The sequence below is a fragment of the Aquila chrysaetos genome, chromosome 5, assembly GCF_900496995.4.
Source record: "Aquila chrysaetos chrysaetos chromosome 5, bAquChr1.4, whole genome shotgun sequence".
Classification (NCBI taxonomy): domain Eukaryota; kingdom Metazoa; phylum Chordata; class Aves; order Accipitriformes; family Accipitridae; genus Aquila; species Aquila chrysaetos.
This window is the reverse complement of record NC_044008.1, coordinates 51,821,166-51,838,779: the sequence shown is the minus strand read 5'-3', so window position 1 is coordinate 51,838,779 and position 17,614 is coordinate 51,821,166. Positions and strand designations below refer to the sequence as shown.

The following is a 17,614-nucleotide window of genomic DNA, read 5'->3' as shown; positions in this document are numbered from 1 at the left end:
TGAAAAAGAAAAAAAGTAGAACATTCTGTGTACTGAGGGGAATGGAGATTATGCTAGTTCAGTTTGACCCTGAAAACTTCCCTTATGCCAGTGTGGGGGAGGCTGGAAGCCTTCAGTTCCATTATTCCTATCCAGTGGGGTCAGCCTGTCCCACAGGAGAAGAGAGGATCACAAAGACACACAGAAGAGGGGCAGAAAACACACCAGCTTTATGGAACTTGACATGTTCTCTGGATACTTTCAAACTTAAACTTTGCCCTGGAATAGTGTCCTGCTAGGAAATTTGATGAGTTCCAATACTCAGGGCATGAGTTTCTGAAGTGTTGGAGATTTTATTTTGGAAAAGAGACATCAGGGAGCAGAGCAATATTAGGACTGGTATGACAGAAAATAAATTAGGATGGAAGGCTGTAGGAGCGTTACGTATCATAAATGCCAGAAAGGACTGCACAAATAAATATCCTTCTCCCTCAGAGATGAAGGGATCCCTTTGCTGCTTCTGAAAAAGCTACATGCAAATTTTTTTTCTTTTACAAATCCAAACAAATTCAGATTCATGCTGAACTGTGTATTTCTCCAGCAATGCCATGTAGCTCCTTTAGACAGGTATCCAAGGACATAGTGTTTATCATCTGTTTTTGTTCTTCCTGGTTATTTGTATCAGATGGGGGAAAAAAAAATCCTGCAGATTTATTATAAGGCTGGCTTGGATTTATTATATGAATCTGTCTTGGTCAGAACTTGCAGGCCTGTGTTTATTGTTGTGACTGTAAGGAGCCTTTAGAAAACCTGCTTTATTCTATTTCTATAGCACCAGTGGCATTTCAGGTACAAAGTGCATACATACCTACCTAATTCTGCATAGAAGCTGGGAAAAAAATACCTCAGACAAACACAACAACCCAGTTTACAGCACAATGTACAAACCTTTTCTCTCAATAGTATACTTAAGAAGTGCTTTTCAAATTAAATTGATTTTCAATTTTGTGTATAACACCTACAGCATCTTTGATTTATGCAAATCCTTTACTTTTAATAGGTATTTTCTCTAGAACAGCAGCCTACAGTATCAATTAGGTACTGTGAAGAGAATAGAAAAAAATGTGTAATAAAACTGATAATAAAAATCAAGTAAGAAAGTCGAAGTGATTAATTTAGACTTCCTCTTGTTGAATTTTCAGCACTGACACATACCTACCAAAATATTTCTAGAAAACTTTTTCTGAGAGAAAAAGGAAACAGTTTAACAAAGCTTCCCTTTGTTACCTTAACGTGCTCATTACTCATTTTACAAAAGCTCCAACTTTTACCACATTTTGATTGTATAGCATTTCTTCCATTTTCTCTTAATTTTGTATGCTGAATCATACTCTGAAACAAACCACTTCTGTAATGGGATGCTTTTTGATTGATGTATTGGAGCTGTATTCCTTTATAGAGTTCAATCCCTAATCAGATATTCACATCTTAAGTGCTTCACTGGATCTCTCTGTTACTGTTAAATGCACGGTCTTAAGTGAGTTCTGGTCTGCAAAGGTAGGAGTTTTATAGCAGCCTGACATTCCTTACTCTCTCATGGCTAAGATCTACTTTTGCTAAACCACTTACAAATCAGATGTGCCAGGTGGAGAACTTAACCTCGACAATTTGATTAATCTTCTTTGAATTATAGTGGTTTCATGAATCAAACTTCAGAAGGAGCTTCCTCTTTCCAAATAATGTTAGAAGGACAGAATAATGCTTTTAAAGTATCTTCCTTTTCAATTTGGGATTTCAACATGCAAATTCAGCAGAAGCCCAAAGGAAGCAGCACAATGGAAACATCAAAAACATTTATTAAAAGCACTCCGTTGTGCTTGGGGAGCATGGGAAGAGAATGAAAAGGTGAAGGAGAATTTAGTAGAGCACTGCACAGAAACAGAATTAGCAAGTCATGAGATACCACGTGGCTGTTAGCAGACTGAAAGGCTCTGTTGATTCGATTTATTCATTAGGGCTTTTCAGTAGTGTAGGTTATTAAGTGGGAGAAAGTGGGGTATATTACAACTTACTTTTTATATTTCCTTTCCTGGAGAATATTTCACACCAGAGGAGCAAAGAAAGTTACTGAAAGTATCATGCCACATAAATGGGAGAATGATAGGAAAAAGAGCAGCACCACCAGCTCTCTGAAGATGGATCGAAAGAGCAATGCTGGGAACAGGAAGTCAAGAAAATTTCGTTCCATTTCGAGATCACTTATACTTTGCAATGCCAAGAACAGTGACGATGGGTCAAGTCCTGATGAGAGATGCCCTGATCCCTTTGAGATCTCTACCAGTTGGGGTCAAGAGGATTTTGACTGCTGTCCTAGAACACAACTGCCATGCTCATCAGAGACAGAAGACAGCCCACCTGATCCTCCGCGTGTGATTACCAGCATGGTCCAGTCCAAAGCTGCAGCAAATGAGAATTGCAACAATATGAGAAGACAGTTACTCACCAAGGTAGGCAGCTCTGTGCAGTATATTGTAATCTTTCCCATTGCAGTAGTTCCTAAATGGATTAATTCATATTTCTCAGGAACACAGGATTCTACTTGACTTTTTCAGAGCCTATGAGCCTGCAGTGTTCCTGCTCTGTATAAACAGCATGAAAATGTATTAGCTTCCCTGCTGTGTTGTTGTACTCTGCTGATTGATGTTCTGCTGAAATCAGTGACTGCTAGGCCACTCTCAGTGTATTCAGACTAGCACAGCTGGTGCTTTCTACCTGTAATATAGTATTCAGCTCAAAATAGAAAACTGTCACAATAGTAAAGTGCATTTGTAAAGTGTGATACCATGAGATCTCACAAGCTATGCAATTATGAATTATATTAATACTATGAAAGACACAGCAGATTCAGCAGGCAGATGTTCTTTCTCTCTGATTCAGGAAGGAGGTTGTGATTGCTCTAAAACCCCCAGAGATGTAAAAAATCTTAACAGCCTCATATTACAACATTATTCTTTAATCAAGAAGTAACTATGTTAACCCTAATGATCTGAACAATTTTTCAGTCTGAGCAATATATTTTAGATGCCTTTAGAAAGTTCCTTTTCAGTGACATATCCTAATTTTTCCACTTTCTCTCTACCTATTGGTGTGATGTGTGAAAGGGACCTCACTGCAAGTATGACATGTCTTTTAATACAGTTTGTGTCCTCCTGGCACCTCCCTTATTATATGCCTTTTACCTGTCCAAATAGTGGCTTATATGAAAGAACTGATTCTTTCACCTAAAATATTTCTTTCATATATATTCTATTTTATTTTACATACCTTCAATAGAAATTGGTGAAAACTAGACCTCTACATCTAAACACACAGTGGCACAGTGGTACTGAAAATCAGAATGTCCCCTTACTCCTTGAGTTTCTTGCTAATGATCAGAGCATGCAGCCCAATATTGCAGAGACTGCAGCAGGACAGTTCTGGATGTGAGGTGTTTCAGCCCCTGGCAAAGTCCCAGCATGAGGACAAAAACAAGCCAACTTTCTCTTACATTCTGACAGAAAACACAAATAGGTAACACTGACCCAAGTCCCAAAATACACTCAGTTACCTGCAAAACCATACCGTCTCCTCCCTTTTGGAAACAGTCCATATGCACTCTGCTGATTTCCTTCTGTGACTGAAGAAGGAGCTGGTCTCTGTGGACTCTCCCTCTTCTCTTTTAACAAAGCTGAAGCACTTTCTTAGGTGTGTGTCAGCTGCCAGTCTACTTGCTTGCATACCTCAAAAATATGCAGGGCTCCAATAACTGTTGTGAGCCATACCCGTATGAAACGACTCAGTATCTTCTTGCAGACTGTAAGTTTAGATCATTTGCTTTTATAGCTAGCAAGCAGCTCAAATAGGGATCTGGGGAACAGAGTAAGTCTCATTACTAATGCCATTGCACAGATAAAATATAACTGCTAAGGGTATAAATCCACTCTTAGGCTGGAGCGTTCGTGTCACTGAACAGGATGGTTCAGGAGTCTGGATGGAGACATAAATTAGTCAGCAACCCAGTCCCTTACAGCAGTGTTTGGGTTGCTTAGTGCCACTGTAGACAATAGGTACATTAAATTCCCTCTCCAAAGCTCTCATAGCAATATAAACCTTTTCAGATGCTGCTTGCTGATTTTCCAAACCTTTCAGAGTCATGGATCGATGAGTGATTCTAAAAAGTCTTATCTCAGCATGCTAAATAGGATGAACTTTGGTCACAGCTACACTGACTTTATCCTGTACTACTATTGCTGAGGCTTTGCTCTATATTATGAAAGCAGTGATCTCTATCTTCCATATGGCACAAAAGCCTGTCAGAACAATCTTCCTGTACCACATGTCTTAGAAAGCTTAAAAGCTCTTTCTTTAAGAAAGGAGTCAACAAGCATTTTTCAAGTCCCAGCGTAATGCTCACTCTCTCCATCTCCATGTGACACTTCAGAAATCCATGATGTGTGACTCAGAGCTGAAGGATCCTTCTTTTTGTTCAAGAAAATTGATTCCATTCTTTCTGTGGTGTTGCTGAGGATATTCCACTATTCTGCTTTCCAGGGCCTGCAGCCCTAAGCATGACTCTGAAGGTGCTAATAACTCCCACAGAACTGAACAACTTAATTTTTCGTGTCACATTGGAAGGAAAGAAGAATGTTTAAAAGTGCTGCATGATTTAATGCTCCCTGTACATTTCTCCTCCAGAGCTAAGGGGGAACCTGGAACATCAGTATTCCAAATACTAGTTCCTCTCTTCAGTTCAAAAACTTAAGCATCTGTCTGACCCATACTCTGCCGATTGCATGGGATTCACCATAAGCAATAAACCATGAGCAAATCAGTGTTTTAGGACTTCTGCATATGTATTAGAGGCATGTTTTCCTGATTTCAAAGTCTTTAGGATCCCACGGAATAGTCCTATTTCCCATTACTAACAGTCTGAGAAACTAGGTGCTACTTACAAGAAGGAAATGAGAGGTAAGAGGACGATTTTTGAAGAGAGGGCATCTATGCACCATGACATCAATTCCTTTCACTTCAGTCTTCAATATAAAACGTTGCTGCAGCTGTTGAGGGAAGCACTGCAGCATGAGCACAACCTATATTAGACTACAGAGAATCCCCACAGAAACACAGTTCTTATTGCACTACCTGTAGAAAAGACTTTGAGCTGGAACTCAGGTCTTATTATACAATAGAGAATTTCAGAAGGCTGAAATTCCGATGATACGAGGTTTTGTTCGTTCTTCTTTCCAATAAAATATGCACAGGTTTTGGTGCCAATAGTACTACACTGATTGGGGTGGGACTGCAAGTTGATATCACTGCTCCTCTATCATCTGACTCAGCACAGTGCTAGCATGTGTGTGTGAAGGGACCACAACCTCATATCTTGAGTAAATTTGGCTCTTGTGAGGAGTGCTGCAAAGGCTGGACCCAGATGCAAAAAACTGGCTTGTACCTGTGCAGGTATTTTTGATTTTAACCGAAGCATCCAGAGTCTGCATTTACACCACTAGTGTGCACCAAAAGGGCAGAGGATGGACATTATTTAACCATGATGCTGCCTACCACTTTTACTGTGAAGAAGGCAACTTCTTTAACCAACAGTATGTGGCATGGTGGCACACTCAGCTGCAGGGATTGACCTTTCATCTGTATAGAAGTTGTAACAGGTGGAAGAAAATAAGGTTGAGACAAGGCTTAAATAGGAGCCCATCAACAACTCTTCAGTGGTTCATTACATTCAGGGCAAAAACCTCAGTCAGTGCTACATCCATGTGAACTGTGCAGTTACCTCAGACATTTGGATGACCAGATGGTCATTCACATCCTGCCAAGTCATGGCCACTATATGTCACATAGGGCCCTGTGTAACAGTCCTTAGTGGTTATGTCCTCCTTTGACCTCAGCCTACCCTACTGCCACAGATATCTCACTTTACTGCTGGAGTCCTATTTCCAGTCATTTTTTGTCACAGAAACGCTGCTGCCATGACACACAGAGAATGGAATAAAACAGGAGATAATCTGGGAAAACGGAAATAGAGAGGGAAGAGAGAGTGTGGAATTACAAAGACAGGAAAAGAGGAAACAGTTGACTATGGAATACTTTAAAACAAGCGAAGTGAGGGGAGGAGAAGCAACAGTCAGGAGCAGTGAAGGAATCGTATCTGCAGCAAAGTGCATCACCTGACTACTCACCACTTCCTACCAAATGCCACTTTCTTCTTTCTTTTCTTCTCTGTGTCCTCAGCACATTTTGTGCATTGCAACAGCAGCTTCATTCACCTACATGCTGCTCAGCAGAAAGGCAGGTAGAGATGTTCCCACTAAGGACTATCATTTCATAAACTTCCCAGCCATCTCCTTCTGCCTGGGTGATTGTACAGGAAAGAAGTAGAAGCAAATAATAAATCACCATGCATGCCCAGGCAAAGAAAAGCTGTATCAAAATCTTATAGCACATAATAACTTATGTTTTGTGAGATAGCACCTGGGAAAGAATGTCTCAGTCTGATCCATTAATGTCTACATCCTCTTCAAAGTATCTCCCTTCATTATATATTCTAAATAGGAAAGATTTTTTTTTTTCCCTTCTCTAATGTACTCTCAGCAACAGATAAAGAATGTTTTAATTCATTTGGTTTCTGTGTTCCAATATTCACTCTTATTGACTATGGATCATTGTGTCTAGAGCACCCAGGATTACCTGGGTGTCTGTCATCTGTTCAGCCAGCTCCCAGACCACTTAGGTTCCAAGATGAGTTGCACTTAGTCTGGTATGGACAGAGCTGGAAAGCCAGCTTGTCAGTGTATAAACAAGCAGATCTCCTTTACAGTTTGCTTCTCACAAAATCAGCAATTTTCAGGTGGCCTGAAAGGAAAAGAAAACAAAAAAATTGTAAGCAGTATCTGATACCTTGTGCGCTGACACAGCAAACACTGTGGAAGATGGCCTTGCCTGCTCGTGTCATTACAAAGTCTGAAACTATGCCAGTTGTAGGGAGAACGGACAGGACTAGATAGTATCAACTCGTATTTTTCAGAGAACATCAGTCTCTGCTGAGTTTGAGAGATGCTTCAAGAAGCATTCCATTACCTCCTCCCTGCACCACCAACACCCTGGGAAGCACCAAGATTTACCAGCCAGATGGGCTGGTAGCAGGGTTGAAATAGTATCTAGAATAAAACATAACAGGGAAGGGCTCACACTTTATGCAAACTTTATGCAGATCCAAGCTGATGTGACTGGCACGGCTCCACTTAGTTCTAGGAACTTCTCTGTCGTTGCTTCCTTTGGTCCCTGACCCTCTGCTTGAAGGAGGAAAAAAGCAAAAGGTCATTTTTCTCCCTTGGTCATCACCAGAATATATTTTTAACTCACCTTCATGCAAACACCAGTTAGCTGGCCCTTTGGTCCCAGGTCAAGTGTTATGACAACAGACTGTAATGTTACAAACATTAGCCTACGGGCAGGATGGAAAAACAAAGCCAAGAGAGGAGACTGCATTTATTTAGACATTTATTTCTTCTCCTCCCTTTTCCTACTTGTTCTCTCTTTCTGTCTTTCTGGCCTTCTTGCATTTGTGACATCAGGGCCATGTCGTCTCCAGAGCAAGTTGGGAAAGAGGCTGTTATATTAAGACAGTGTGTGCTGCAAAACGCAGGCCAGGGCAAAGGCTCCCAGAAAAACACACTGAAGGCCAGATGATGGGTGGAAATGTCCGTCTGTAACATCTGATGTGCTGAATCGTCTGTCTAGGGCAGAACCTTAATCCCATGCCCTGCTTCTTGCATCATCCAAAGGCTTTCTAGCTTCTGCCATTTTATTAATTGCAAAGGGAATATGCTGCTGGGAAAATGAATTACATCCAGTATAAATATTTTGAAAAGACCAAGGCATCGGCTAGGGTACGTCAGAATCAGTGGAGTCGTGTCAGTTTATGCCAGAGAGACTCTGGCCCTTTCTTTGTTAGAACTGATGCAGAAAAAAATGCTTCTTGAAGAAAATCCCCAAAGACTATATTCTCTTAATCTTCCACTTGGAAATCCCAGCCATTTCATAGTCAGGAGACCAGAAAAGCTAAATATTTAAATTCATTGTTGTACTGTTGTTAGATTTTTTTTTTTTAATTATTTTTTTGCTTTTTTTAAAACAGCAGTCAATCAGCTCATTGTCATATACTTGGTTAACTGAGTCAAAGACCTTACTTGAACTACCCTTGTATAACACTTCATTTCAGACAATCCAACTACTGTGTCTTACTTAAGAGTGCACAAAAGTTTTTCAGTTTTCCACAGATGCCATGGTTACCCTTATTTCTAAACAACATCTGGAATTAGATGTTTTGAGATGGGACTCTGAGCTAGAAACATCTAATGAGAGCATGAAGGAAAAAGAAATCTTTTAAATAGCAGATAGAAAAGCATCCTTAGAAGCTTTGCATTTTGCATGACAAAAAAAGGGGAGCAGGAAGAGAGAGGTGACCTAGACATGCAAGTTACTTCTCCAGAACTAAACACCTGAAAAATTAATCTCCTCTCACCTGTGACAAAAATGCATTCAAGAAGGCTCTTGAACTCCACCTTTGATTTTTATCTTTCAGCCAAGTAGATTCAGCTTAAAGACGAATTTTGCTTATAATGCACTCCCACAGACTTTCTTCATTTTGTTTTCACAGCAATGAGTGGATATTATAATGCAGATACAAGTTCTCCCAGAGTCTTGAAGTGCTTGGTGGCAAAGCCCCTTATGAGAAGAGAGACTTTATTCACTAGCAGCAAATATGCATTTAAACATATGTTCTAATAATGAGTAGGCAAGGTTGACCTAGAATCCACCTGCCCACACACCAAACCTGCCAACCTTATTTTAGCAAATTTTCAGCATTCACTACATTCAGAGCTATAAATCACCTTTCAAAATGAGCAGGACACTTTAAAAAGGAGGAGGATGCAAAATAAATACTGTCTTTACTCTTGGAAACATCAGCAGTATTTCTATGCATAAAATAATAAGTGAGACAGGAAATAAAAGATATTAAAGAACAAAACCCAAAGCAAATTGACTGCTGGCACATGAATTGGTCAAATGTTTATTTTTCTAAAGAACAGCTTTTATTAATTTTCTGTCATGTTGCAATAACTTGGATGTGAATATAGTGATCTATATCCAGGACCCAAAAAAGTGCAGATGCTGACAACATACAGATATTTGCCACATGTCCCTACAGCCCAACAGAAACTTTTTTTTTAAGTAATTCACATAAATGAATCGCAGAAACGATTGACACACAGAGCTTATTTGAAATGTAGCCCAACTTGGATTTAAACAAAAATTGTTCCCAAGATTTTTCTGTGGTGCACAATGGATTTAACCTCTACTTTCCTTCTGAGTAAGTGCATGCAACTTACTGCTCTTGGAAAGAATATTCATATCAGTTTTTATTTGGTGTCATTTCACATATATGTCTCAATACAACCCAGAATTTCCAGCCTGGCATGTGTCCCATTGTACAAAATACAATGTCTTGCCCAAAGGATTTACGTAGTGCTGCAATGAAAAACCCCAGAGCCAAACCCACTGCACTCTGTGATGTCCCGTGAAACTGATGAGAGCCAAATAACTTTTGGACAATTAATTGTGAGGATTTTTATAAATACCATGAAGGCAGCAGCTATACACTGTGAACAAGTTATAGGAAAGGCATAAGCATGACTGTGCTCTTAACAGAGAAGAGTTTGGGACAGTCTGAAAAGGCCCACTATCAAGTTAAAATCAAGAACAAAATGAAGTGTTGAGAACAGCTATGCAAAGTTCCGTGTGTGTGTGTCCTGGTTAAACTATGACAGTGTGCCTGACCAGTATCTGTGAGAGGATACATAGATATTTCAAGGGAGCAGTACACAAGAGTAAGGACTCCTAAGAAGAGAAGTTGGCAAGTCCAAACATGAATTCTGACTACAGAAAAAAAGGGAAACAACTTTTTTTAAACACTGACTCTGTAATACAATTCTTCTTTCACAACAGCCCCAATCCATGATCAGCTGAGATCTCAAAATACTTAGCCAACTGGCAGAATAATTTCCTACCTTTAATATCTATCTTACATTTCTCATGTTTTAGAACAAGCACACTACCCTATTGAAAATCCTGTGAGTTTAATGGATGCTTCGTGTATGTAGAATCTGGCCTGTAATTTCTTACTGATAAGTGACAATGTTCTGCACAACATCCTTGTCTCTAAATTGGAGAGACATGGATTTGACCAATGGACCATGGTGTGGATAAGGAATTGGCTGGATGGCCGCAATCCAAGAGTTGCGCTTAACAGCTGGATGTCCAAGTGGAGAGCAGTGACGAGTGGCATTCCTCAGGGGTCGGTACTGCGACCGGTGGTGTTTAACATCTTTGTCGGCAATACAGAGAGTGGCACTGAGTGCACCCTCAGGAATTTTGCCTACGACACCAAGCTGTGTGGTGCAATCGACACACTGGAGGGAAGGGATGCCATCCAGAGGGACCTTGACAGGCTTGAGAGGTGGGCCCATGCGAACCTCATGAAGTTCAACAAAGCCAAGTACAAGGTCCTGCACATTGGTCAGGGCAATCCCAAGCATGAATACAGGCTGGGTGATGAGTGGATTGAAAGCAGCCCTGAGGAGAGGGACTTGGGGGTATTAGTGGATGAAAAACTGAAAGAGGGTAGGTTTAGATTAGGTATTAGGAAAAAATTCTTTACTGTGAGGGTGGTGAGACACTGGAACAGGTTGCCCAGAAAGGCTGCGGATGCCCCATCCCTGGAAGTGTTCAAGGCCAGGTTGGATGGGGCTTTGAGCAACCTGATCTAGTGGAATGTGTCCCTGCCCATTGTGGGGGGTGGAACTAGATGATCTTTAAGGTCCCTTCCAACCCAAACTATTCTATGATTCTAAAACAAAGGACCAATGCAAACAAACAGAAAAGGTAGCTCACATTTTTGGCTACTCAAGATCTGAAATTTTAAGGCATCAGAATTCTAATCTTTATTTTGTTACCATGCTGAAGACTACTATAGGATAAAAAAGAACATAATGTAGTCCCAATTTCAAGTATGTATTTCCCAAGATATTTACCTTAGGTGAAAATTAAATATAGAAGCTCCAAAACAAATATTAGAGTTCAAAAAAACTGGTTTAAAATAGAATTCTGTCTATGCTTATACACTTACCTGTTACTCACTAGAAGCACTATTCATGAACAAAAGAGGCTTCGTAAAATTCAGACACTCCTCATTAATAGCAGACAATCTGGAATGCAAGCAAACCCACAGAGTTAACTAGGCAGTCAATACAAGTATAGCCCTTACCCATTACCTACTGAATTCAGCCTGCAGTGAGCCTAGGGCTCCAAGTTAAATACTTCATTCACAGACTTAGATTTACTCTGGCAGGTTTCAGAATGGGAGCCAGGCTTCAACAGTCAGCCTGGAAGATGATGACCTTTGTTGACATTACTGTAAATTTGAAGTTTGTGTTTGCTGTCAGTCAGGTATGATGTGATCCCTATTGATTTGTGGTGAAAGGGCGTAATGATTCTAACCCTCAGGGCTGGATGAACTCTGCTTAGGGCAGAAATTAAGCCCTACTGATGGTGAAGAAGATGGTTACACAGCTTTCCTTGTGCTGTCAGGCTACAGATGACTAGAAATAGTTCATGCCACTCTCGCCAGGGGACCCAGGAACAATACAGACAGTTGACCACTGCTATATTTTGTGGCCTGTCCTAACATATGAAATTTGCCTCCCCTTCAGAAATCTATACCTCAGTCATACAAATCTTTTGGGAACAAGCCTGGATCCAGGATACACTGAGAGCTCTCTTCACTTTGTGGAGTATGGAGAGGCTGGCAAGGGCAGAGGAGGTGGGTTCAGCTGGGAGTAGAACGAGTGGATACTTAAAGTAGAGGATTTACTAAGCAAATGGAAAAGCAGTTGTGTGCTAACTTTCCAGCTTTCCTTGTCTCTTTAGAATTTTTACGTGTTCACGCATTTGTGCTGCAGGAGTATATTTCCTAGACAAATGTGTTGTCCTTCATGTGCTTAGTCAATCCATTGTTTGCTTTACTTACTCATACGACTTAAGACACTATTTCTCTTTCTGTATGGCCATATGTTAATGATTCATAACAGTGTTAAAAATGTGCTTGCAATTAGTCCTCCAGATGCAACACATAGACTACAGCAACCTCAAACAGTCTGGAGTGGACAAAGAATCTTCCGCTGTTGCAGACCTCACCACTCCCCTGCCCCCACTTAACAAGTCAGCAGGAGGGGTGGAGCTTCTAGTGTTTTGTATACACTTATTTTCCATTCAGATTCTGTTTTCCAGAGTATTTCCTTTTCTGGCATATGTTTATTTTCCTCCCTGTCTTTTCTTGTAATAGTTAGCATAGGCAAAATTTATCCAGTTACTATGAAAAGCCTATTACCTGTTCTCTTCCACTCTATGCAAAGGGGCCATCTATTCTAATACTTCTTGTAGCCAGAAGCCACTGAAGTCCTAATGAAAACAACTTTTTTGTAAACACTGACTCTGTAATACAATTATTCTATCACAACTGCACAGTGTTAAAGGCCTGTTCCTGTTCTACTTGGAGGCAATCTGGTTTTAAGAACAAGAACATTTTCCGTATTTCTTAAAAAGGCTCAAGATAACTGTAAATAACCTTTAACATCCTTGGTACATTTTATTTCATGCAACCTTTCATCTTCTGAATCAGGACAGCTGCATCTGCAGGCTGTGTACAACCACAGGGAACAGCAGCTCAGGAGTCAAGCTCTCTAGGAATCCAAAATGTGCATCTCTCTGGAAAGGGTTCACAGGCAGCCATGTGCCTGCTGGAGACGCAGCAAACAGGTACGGTACATGTGGAGTCAACAAGCTTATTAGGGAGCCATTTGTCTGCATGAATTTTGCATGACCCGCTTTCTGTGACAAGCTATGCCTTGAAGCTCAGTTTCAGAGAAAGGCAGTGATGTTTGGGAATCATTTCTTACAACGCTTCCAGTTGGAGAGACAGGTCAAGACTAGAAAAATAAAACTGTGACCATTCAGTGATCTAATGCTTCTTAATTACACTAAGAAATAAAACCTGGAAGAATGAAAGATTGTACATAACATCAAGTTTTCAAATGGTGTTTTCCTAGTTGCCCTATTAAAGGGCAATGTAGGATGTCACCAGCCTAGCAAGGCCACTGGAAAGCAATGTGAGCCAAAGTTCCTCAAAGGGAGTAAAGTGTATAGTCTCTGATCAATTTGCAAATCCAAGATGGTGAGAGAGGATGAATATTTTGCCTGGATGTAAGCTATATGTGGAAAGGCAGCCTTTGATCACCAGGACTGAGCAGAAGAGAGCAGCAACAGGAAAAAAATCTAGCAGGGGATGGGGTGCCTCACACATCAAGACATCTCATGGCAGCTCTTTTCAAGGCAAATGGAGGATTGCAGCCAATTCCTCAGTTAGTGAAACACTTAGCACAATAGTGCCGTATTGTTCTTTGTAAAATGATATACAAGCATGTTCCTTTTTTCTTTTTTTTTTTTTTAAGGGATGGTCGTCTGAGCCCAAGGGATGAACTGTTAACACTAAATGGACAATCACTTAAAGATCTGTCCACCAAGGAGGCCGAATCTTTCATTCACCCAGCAACACAGCTGATGAACATCATGATGGCTAGTAAAGTAAGCATGAAAGTTGTGGTCCCCTCCCACAACGGTGGGGTGATTTGACAACATTTACTTGAGAGAAAAGGGGAATTTATGCATCAGACATTTGAAGAACGTGGTTTTGCTCTTCCTGACAAAACCCCAAACCTCTTGTGGTCAGACTCTGGTGACTTTCAGCATAGCTTTTTCCCAGATAAACAGAGGCTATGGGGAGGCCAAGGCCCTGGGAAATTCTAGCATGGACTGTACAACCCCTCCTTTTAGAAACACATAGCTTGCCAATGTTAATTTTTCATTTGGAAGTTGAGCAAAGACAGAGGTGGATTTAAGGGACGATCCATGAATCAAGAAGCCAGAGAGCAGGCCCTGTACTGAAGTAGTTCTGTGGACCTATGATCTACAGCTAGGAAATTCCCATGGTGAATCTTACTGGAGTCTGCTACAGAGAGAGGGGAACAGGAGGCAGTATTAACAGGTCAGCAACCCAGGATTATCACCAAATCTTTCAGTGGAAAATCCTTTTGAACTTTCTTTCAGAGTCCATTTCATTGGATTAGACACATTTCATTTCAGGTTTCTTGTCCTCTCAACCCCACCCCAAACTAGATGGCACCAAAGGCTTTTCACTCGCAAATTCTGGAGGAAACCCAAGGATGATGAATGGACTGAGTTAGTCCCCTACCATACATTTACCACTTTGAAGACAATAGAGCTCAGCCAGAGATTTGTTGCAGGCTTAAGATCTTGATACTCAAGGAAAAAAGGCACTTTCTGCTTGTTACCTGCAATAAGGTCACGCAGAAAGCTCTGATATGATCCTAGACTGAGAAAACACCCCTGACTGGAGCTGCTATCAGGTCTGAGTGTGCTTCTTTCTAGGACAGCAGTGAACTGTCTCACCCAGATGTCTGCTGGATTCTGCCAAGATTTTTGTTTATTTTCTCTCCTTTAAATGCCTAAGTGGCCAGAGATGAACTATATTAAACTTTTGTAGCATAGTACCACTCAAGAGGCAGCCAGGTGAACTGTGCATTTCAAGACAAGCCTGCACCAAATTAATTAATGGTTAATAGCAAAGGCTTTTCAAGCTAGCTAGCTTGGTAAGAGAAACACCGCAGAATCATTTTCAAAATGCCTCTTTGTCTTCTCTGCGTTTCTTATTCTGAAGAGTTCCCTAGGGGAATGGGACTGGAAAGCCCTAGCAGGATTTTGCTACTGGGCAATGCCTCCACCTGCTGTCGAAAAGGAAAATTATCATTCATTAGTTCTTGAGGTATCTCCAGACAGCACTACTAAAATCAGGCTTCTGGAAGAAAGCGTTAGTCTTAGTTGGCTCCAGACAGATTAGAACGTATAGATCCTGCTGTAATGCTGCTCTTGTGGCCTGCAGCCCCTGCAGAATATCACAGGACAAAACCCTTTTATATTTGGAAGTTTGCTATATTTCAATCAATTTCCATATGCTGTCTACATTTAGTAATGTTCTTCCTTTAACTATGATTCCCTCAGGATTAATAGCATTCCCCATGTCATAACAGGAGGAGGACTTTCAGGAACCATACACATCCAGAAATTATTCATAACATCAACTGTTATTCAGATGTGATCATTTATTTATTTTCAAACTGTTCTAAAAACATGCCTGTTTTATCTACCAGTTTTTAAATGCTAGAATTAGTGGCCATATTTTCAAAAGCAACTAAAAGTTTCCAAGTAGAAGGGGCTGAATTTTTAGAAAACACTAAAGCCTAGTCCTCAAAGGTTTTTAAGCACCTGGATCATATTTTGACTAAAACCCATCCCTCTGAAATCAGGAGAAGACACCTATCCACCACTGCAAAGCTGGGCCTAAGAATTTTCCTTTTGAAAATAAGGCCTTTCTAAGGTGATGGAAACCGAGTACCCAAAACCACCAGTTATCTCCAGAAATTAGAAAAGCACGGCTACAATTTATCCATAAATCAAAATATTAGTCTGTCTGAACCAACTGGGGGTGTCCAATTAATTTTCTGTCCATTTTGACTAAAGACCAGAATCTATTTCTATCTTATTACTTTGGCAAGTTATAATCATGTTTATAGCAAAGTTTTGAGCTGTATTCTCCTTTATCATCCTAGTCATTTTAAATAATTAATTTTTCTCCATGTATTTTGATTCAGGCTGAAATTTGTGCAAGCCAAATTAGGAGAAATTCTATTTGTAAGTTTAGATCGCTTTCAAGAATTTCTTGCATAGCAATAGATTTTTTTTTTTTTTTTTTTTTTTTTTAGGAAACACCAACCTGTAAGGAAAGGCCTTTGGAAATACAAAATGGTTTTCTGCACAGTAAAGCTGCATGTCAACGGACTCGCAGTAACTCAACCAGTAAGCTGCTAAGAAGTAATCTTTTCTCTTGTAATATTCAGGGAGCACACAGTACAGCACTTCATCATGTGATGGTACTGCAGTGTTGAAAGAAATTGCAGCTGTTGTCCAAATTTAGTCTGGGATCCTCAGCTAAGAATTGCTGATGCATAAAAGCATCAGCTTTTTATATTCACAATATCCTACAGTCATGAGTTTTGTGCATAATCATTCCATTTTATGTTTTTTAAGGTGTATTCTAAATAGGCCAATGCTTTTTTGGCAGGGAATGTTTGCTTTTTACTATGTTTAACATTAATGGCTACCCCTACAGGGAGGATTGAAAAGATCACTCCCTTCACAGAGAGATTTACAAGAGGAAAAACATTTCTAAGTAACATTTACCTGGCAAAATGAATGTGCAGAAGTGTCCAATGCTCAAGAAATAACCCAGCCTCTCTCTCCACGTCTGACAGGTGTAAACCCGTACTGGATCGGGGAGATGGACTGCACAGCACCCCAGAAAGCTGTGCCCTTCAGAGACCGGCAGCCCCACGCTCTCCACACCAGCCGCAAATCTCTTTCCCAACAGCTGGACTGCTCTGGAGGGAGAACCCCAGTAAGTGCTGCAGGAAATCACCTGAAAAACAGACGAAACTGTCTCCAGTAAGAATCTCTCAACGACCTTGGCAGTCATGTTTCCTGCCAAAACCTACCTTCCTTGCAGGCCCTGTCAGGGAAGATGGCACACGCCTGCTTCCTCCACTTTTTAACCCCATCCCTCCTCTGCGAGGACTAGGAGAGCAGGAAAGGCTCTGTGCCAGCAAACTCCCATTTCTTCAGCAGCTTCTCCCTCCCGTTGCCCCGGCAGGTTTTACAGTGTGTGTAAATCCCCCTGTGTGGTTCGCACCACCTTGGTAGCCACCCGAAGCCGCCTCAGAGCTCACCGCTGGAGAGGCCCTTCCCAGGCGTCTCCCCGCCGCTGGCCGTGGAGATGCTCTGTGCACATGGCTGATAAAACCTCGGCCTGAGCTTTGGGCCCCGCCGCCGCGAGCCTCCCGAGTCACCTCCGTTGGCCCAGCCATGGCCACAAGCAGGTATGGACTCGCCTCATGGCTGGTAATCGCTGCCCTCAGCTGCGCTGGCTGCGCGAGGCATCCCCCTTTCTGCCCCACAGTGAATCGGACATATTTAAACCACCTTGTCAATGTAGGCTAGAGACGGACAGTCTCTTGCTCTCCAGATGGATGCGAAGTGATTCACCACAGACTAGGAGAGCGGAGGCTGGGCAAGGTGGAAAGGGTGGGGGTATTTATGGCCAAAGGTCCCCAGGCTCAAGCCTGGAGTGGGAAGATGGAGGTGAAGCTCCTCACGCACAGCTGCCAGCTCCCGCCCTGCCTGAGGCCTGGCTGGGGGACTCGCTCCTCCTCCCCTGTCTTTTCCTGGCCAGTCCCTCACCCTGGAGGCACCACAGCCTGATCTAGGGCTTTAATGGGGGTGAGGAGGTGGCAAAGCGGAGCACAAACCCCAACCAAACGCCACCTCTGCAGAG

The 17,614-nt window shown here is 41.5% G+C and overlaps 1 protein-coding gene and 2 long non-coding RNA genes across 6 annotated transcripts in view; 1 reads left to right on the top strand and 2 right to left on the bottom strand.

Annotated features, from left to right (window-relative positions):
* Nucleotides 1-2,073: 2,073 nt before the first annotated feature.
* IL16 (interleukin 16) overlaps nt 2,074-17,614 on the top strand; it is a 32,958-nt gene continuing 17,417 nt past the window's right edge. For 2 of the 4 annotated variants that reach the window (XM_030014262.2, XM_030014261.2), the window contains exons 1-5: nt 2,074-2,486; nt 12,773-12,909; nt 13,602-13,734; nt 15,990-16,083; nt 16,539-16,681. In XM_030014262.2, the coding sequence (XP_029870122.1) occupies nt 2,118-2,486; nt 12,773-12,909; nt 13,602-13,734; nt 15,990-16,083; nt 16,539-16,681 (876 nt within the window). In that variant the 5' untranslated portion in view covers nt 2,074-2,117. Of the gene's footprint in view, nt 2,487-11,856; nt 11,915-12,772; nt 12,910-13,601; nt 13,735-15,989; nt 16,084-16,538; nt 16,682-17,050; nt 17,160-17,614 lie in introns of those variants that run through there. The other 2 variants (XM_030014260.2, XM_030014263.2) reach the window with 2 other exon arrangements.
* LOC121233289 lies at nt 2,372-6,357 on the bottom strand. Its single transcript, XR_005932326.1, has 3 exons — nt 6,213-6,357; nt 3,587-5,075; nt 2,372-2,436 (listed from the first exon to the last, which is right to left on the bottom strand). It is a non-coding gene; the product is annotated as an uncharacterized LOC121233289 (long non-coding RNA).
* LOC115341384 lies at nt 6,727-16,566 on the bottom strand. The gene is made up of 4 exons (XR_003923379.2): nt 16,468-16,566; nt 11,222-11,300; nt 8,558-8,760; nt 6,727-6,885 (listed from the first exon to the last, which is right to left on the bottom strand). It is a non-coding gene; the product is annotated as an uncharacterized LOC115341384 (long non-coding RNA).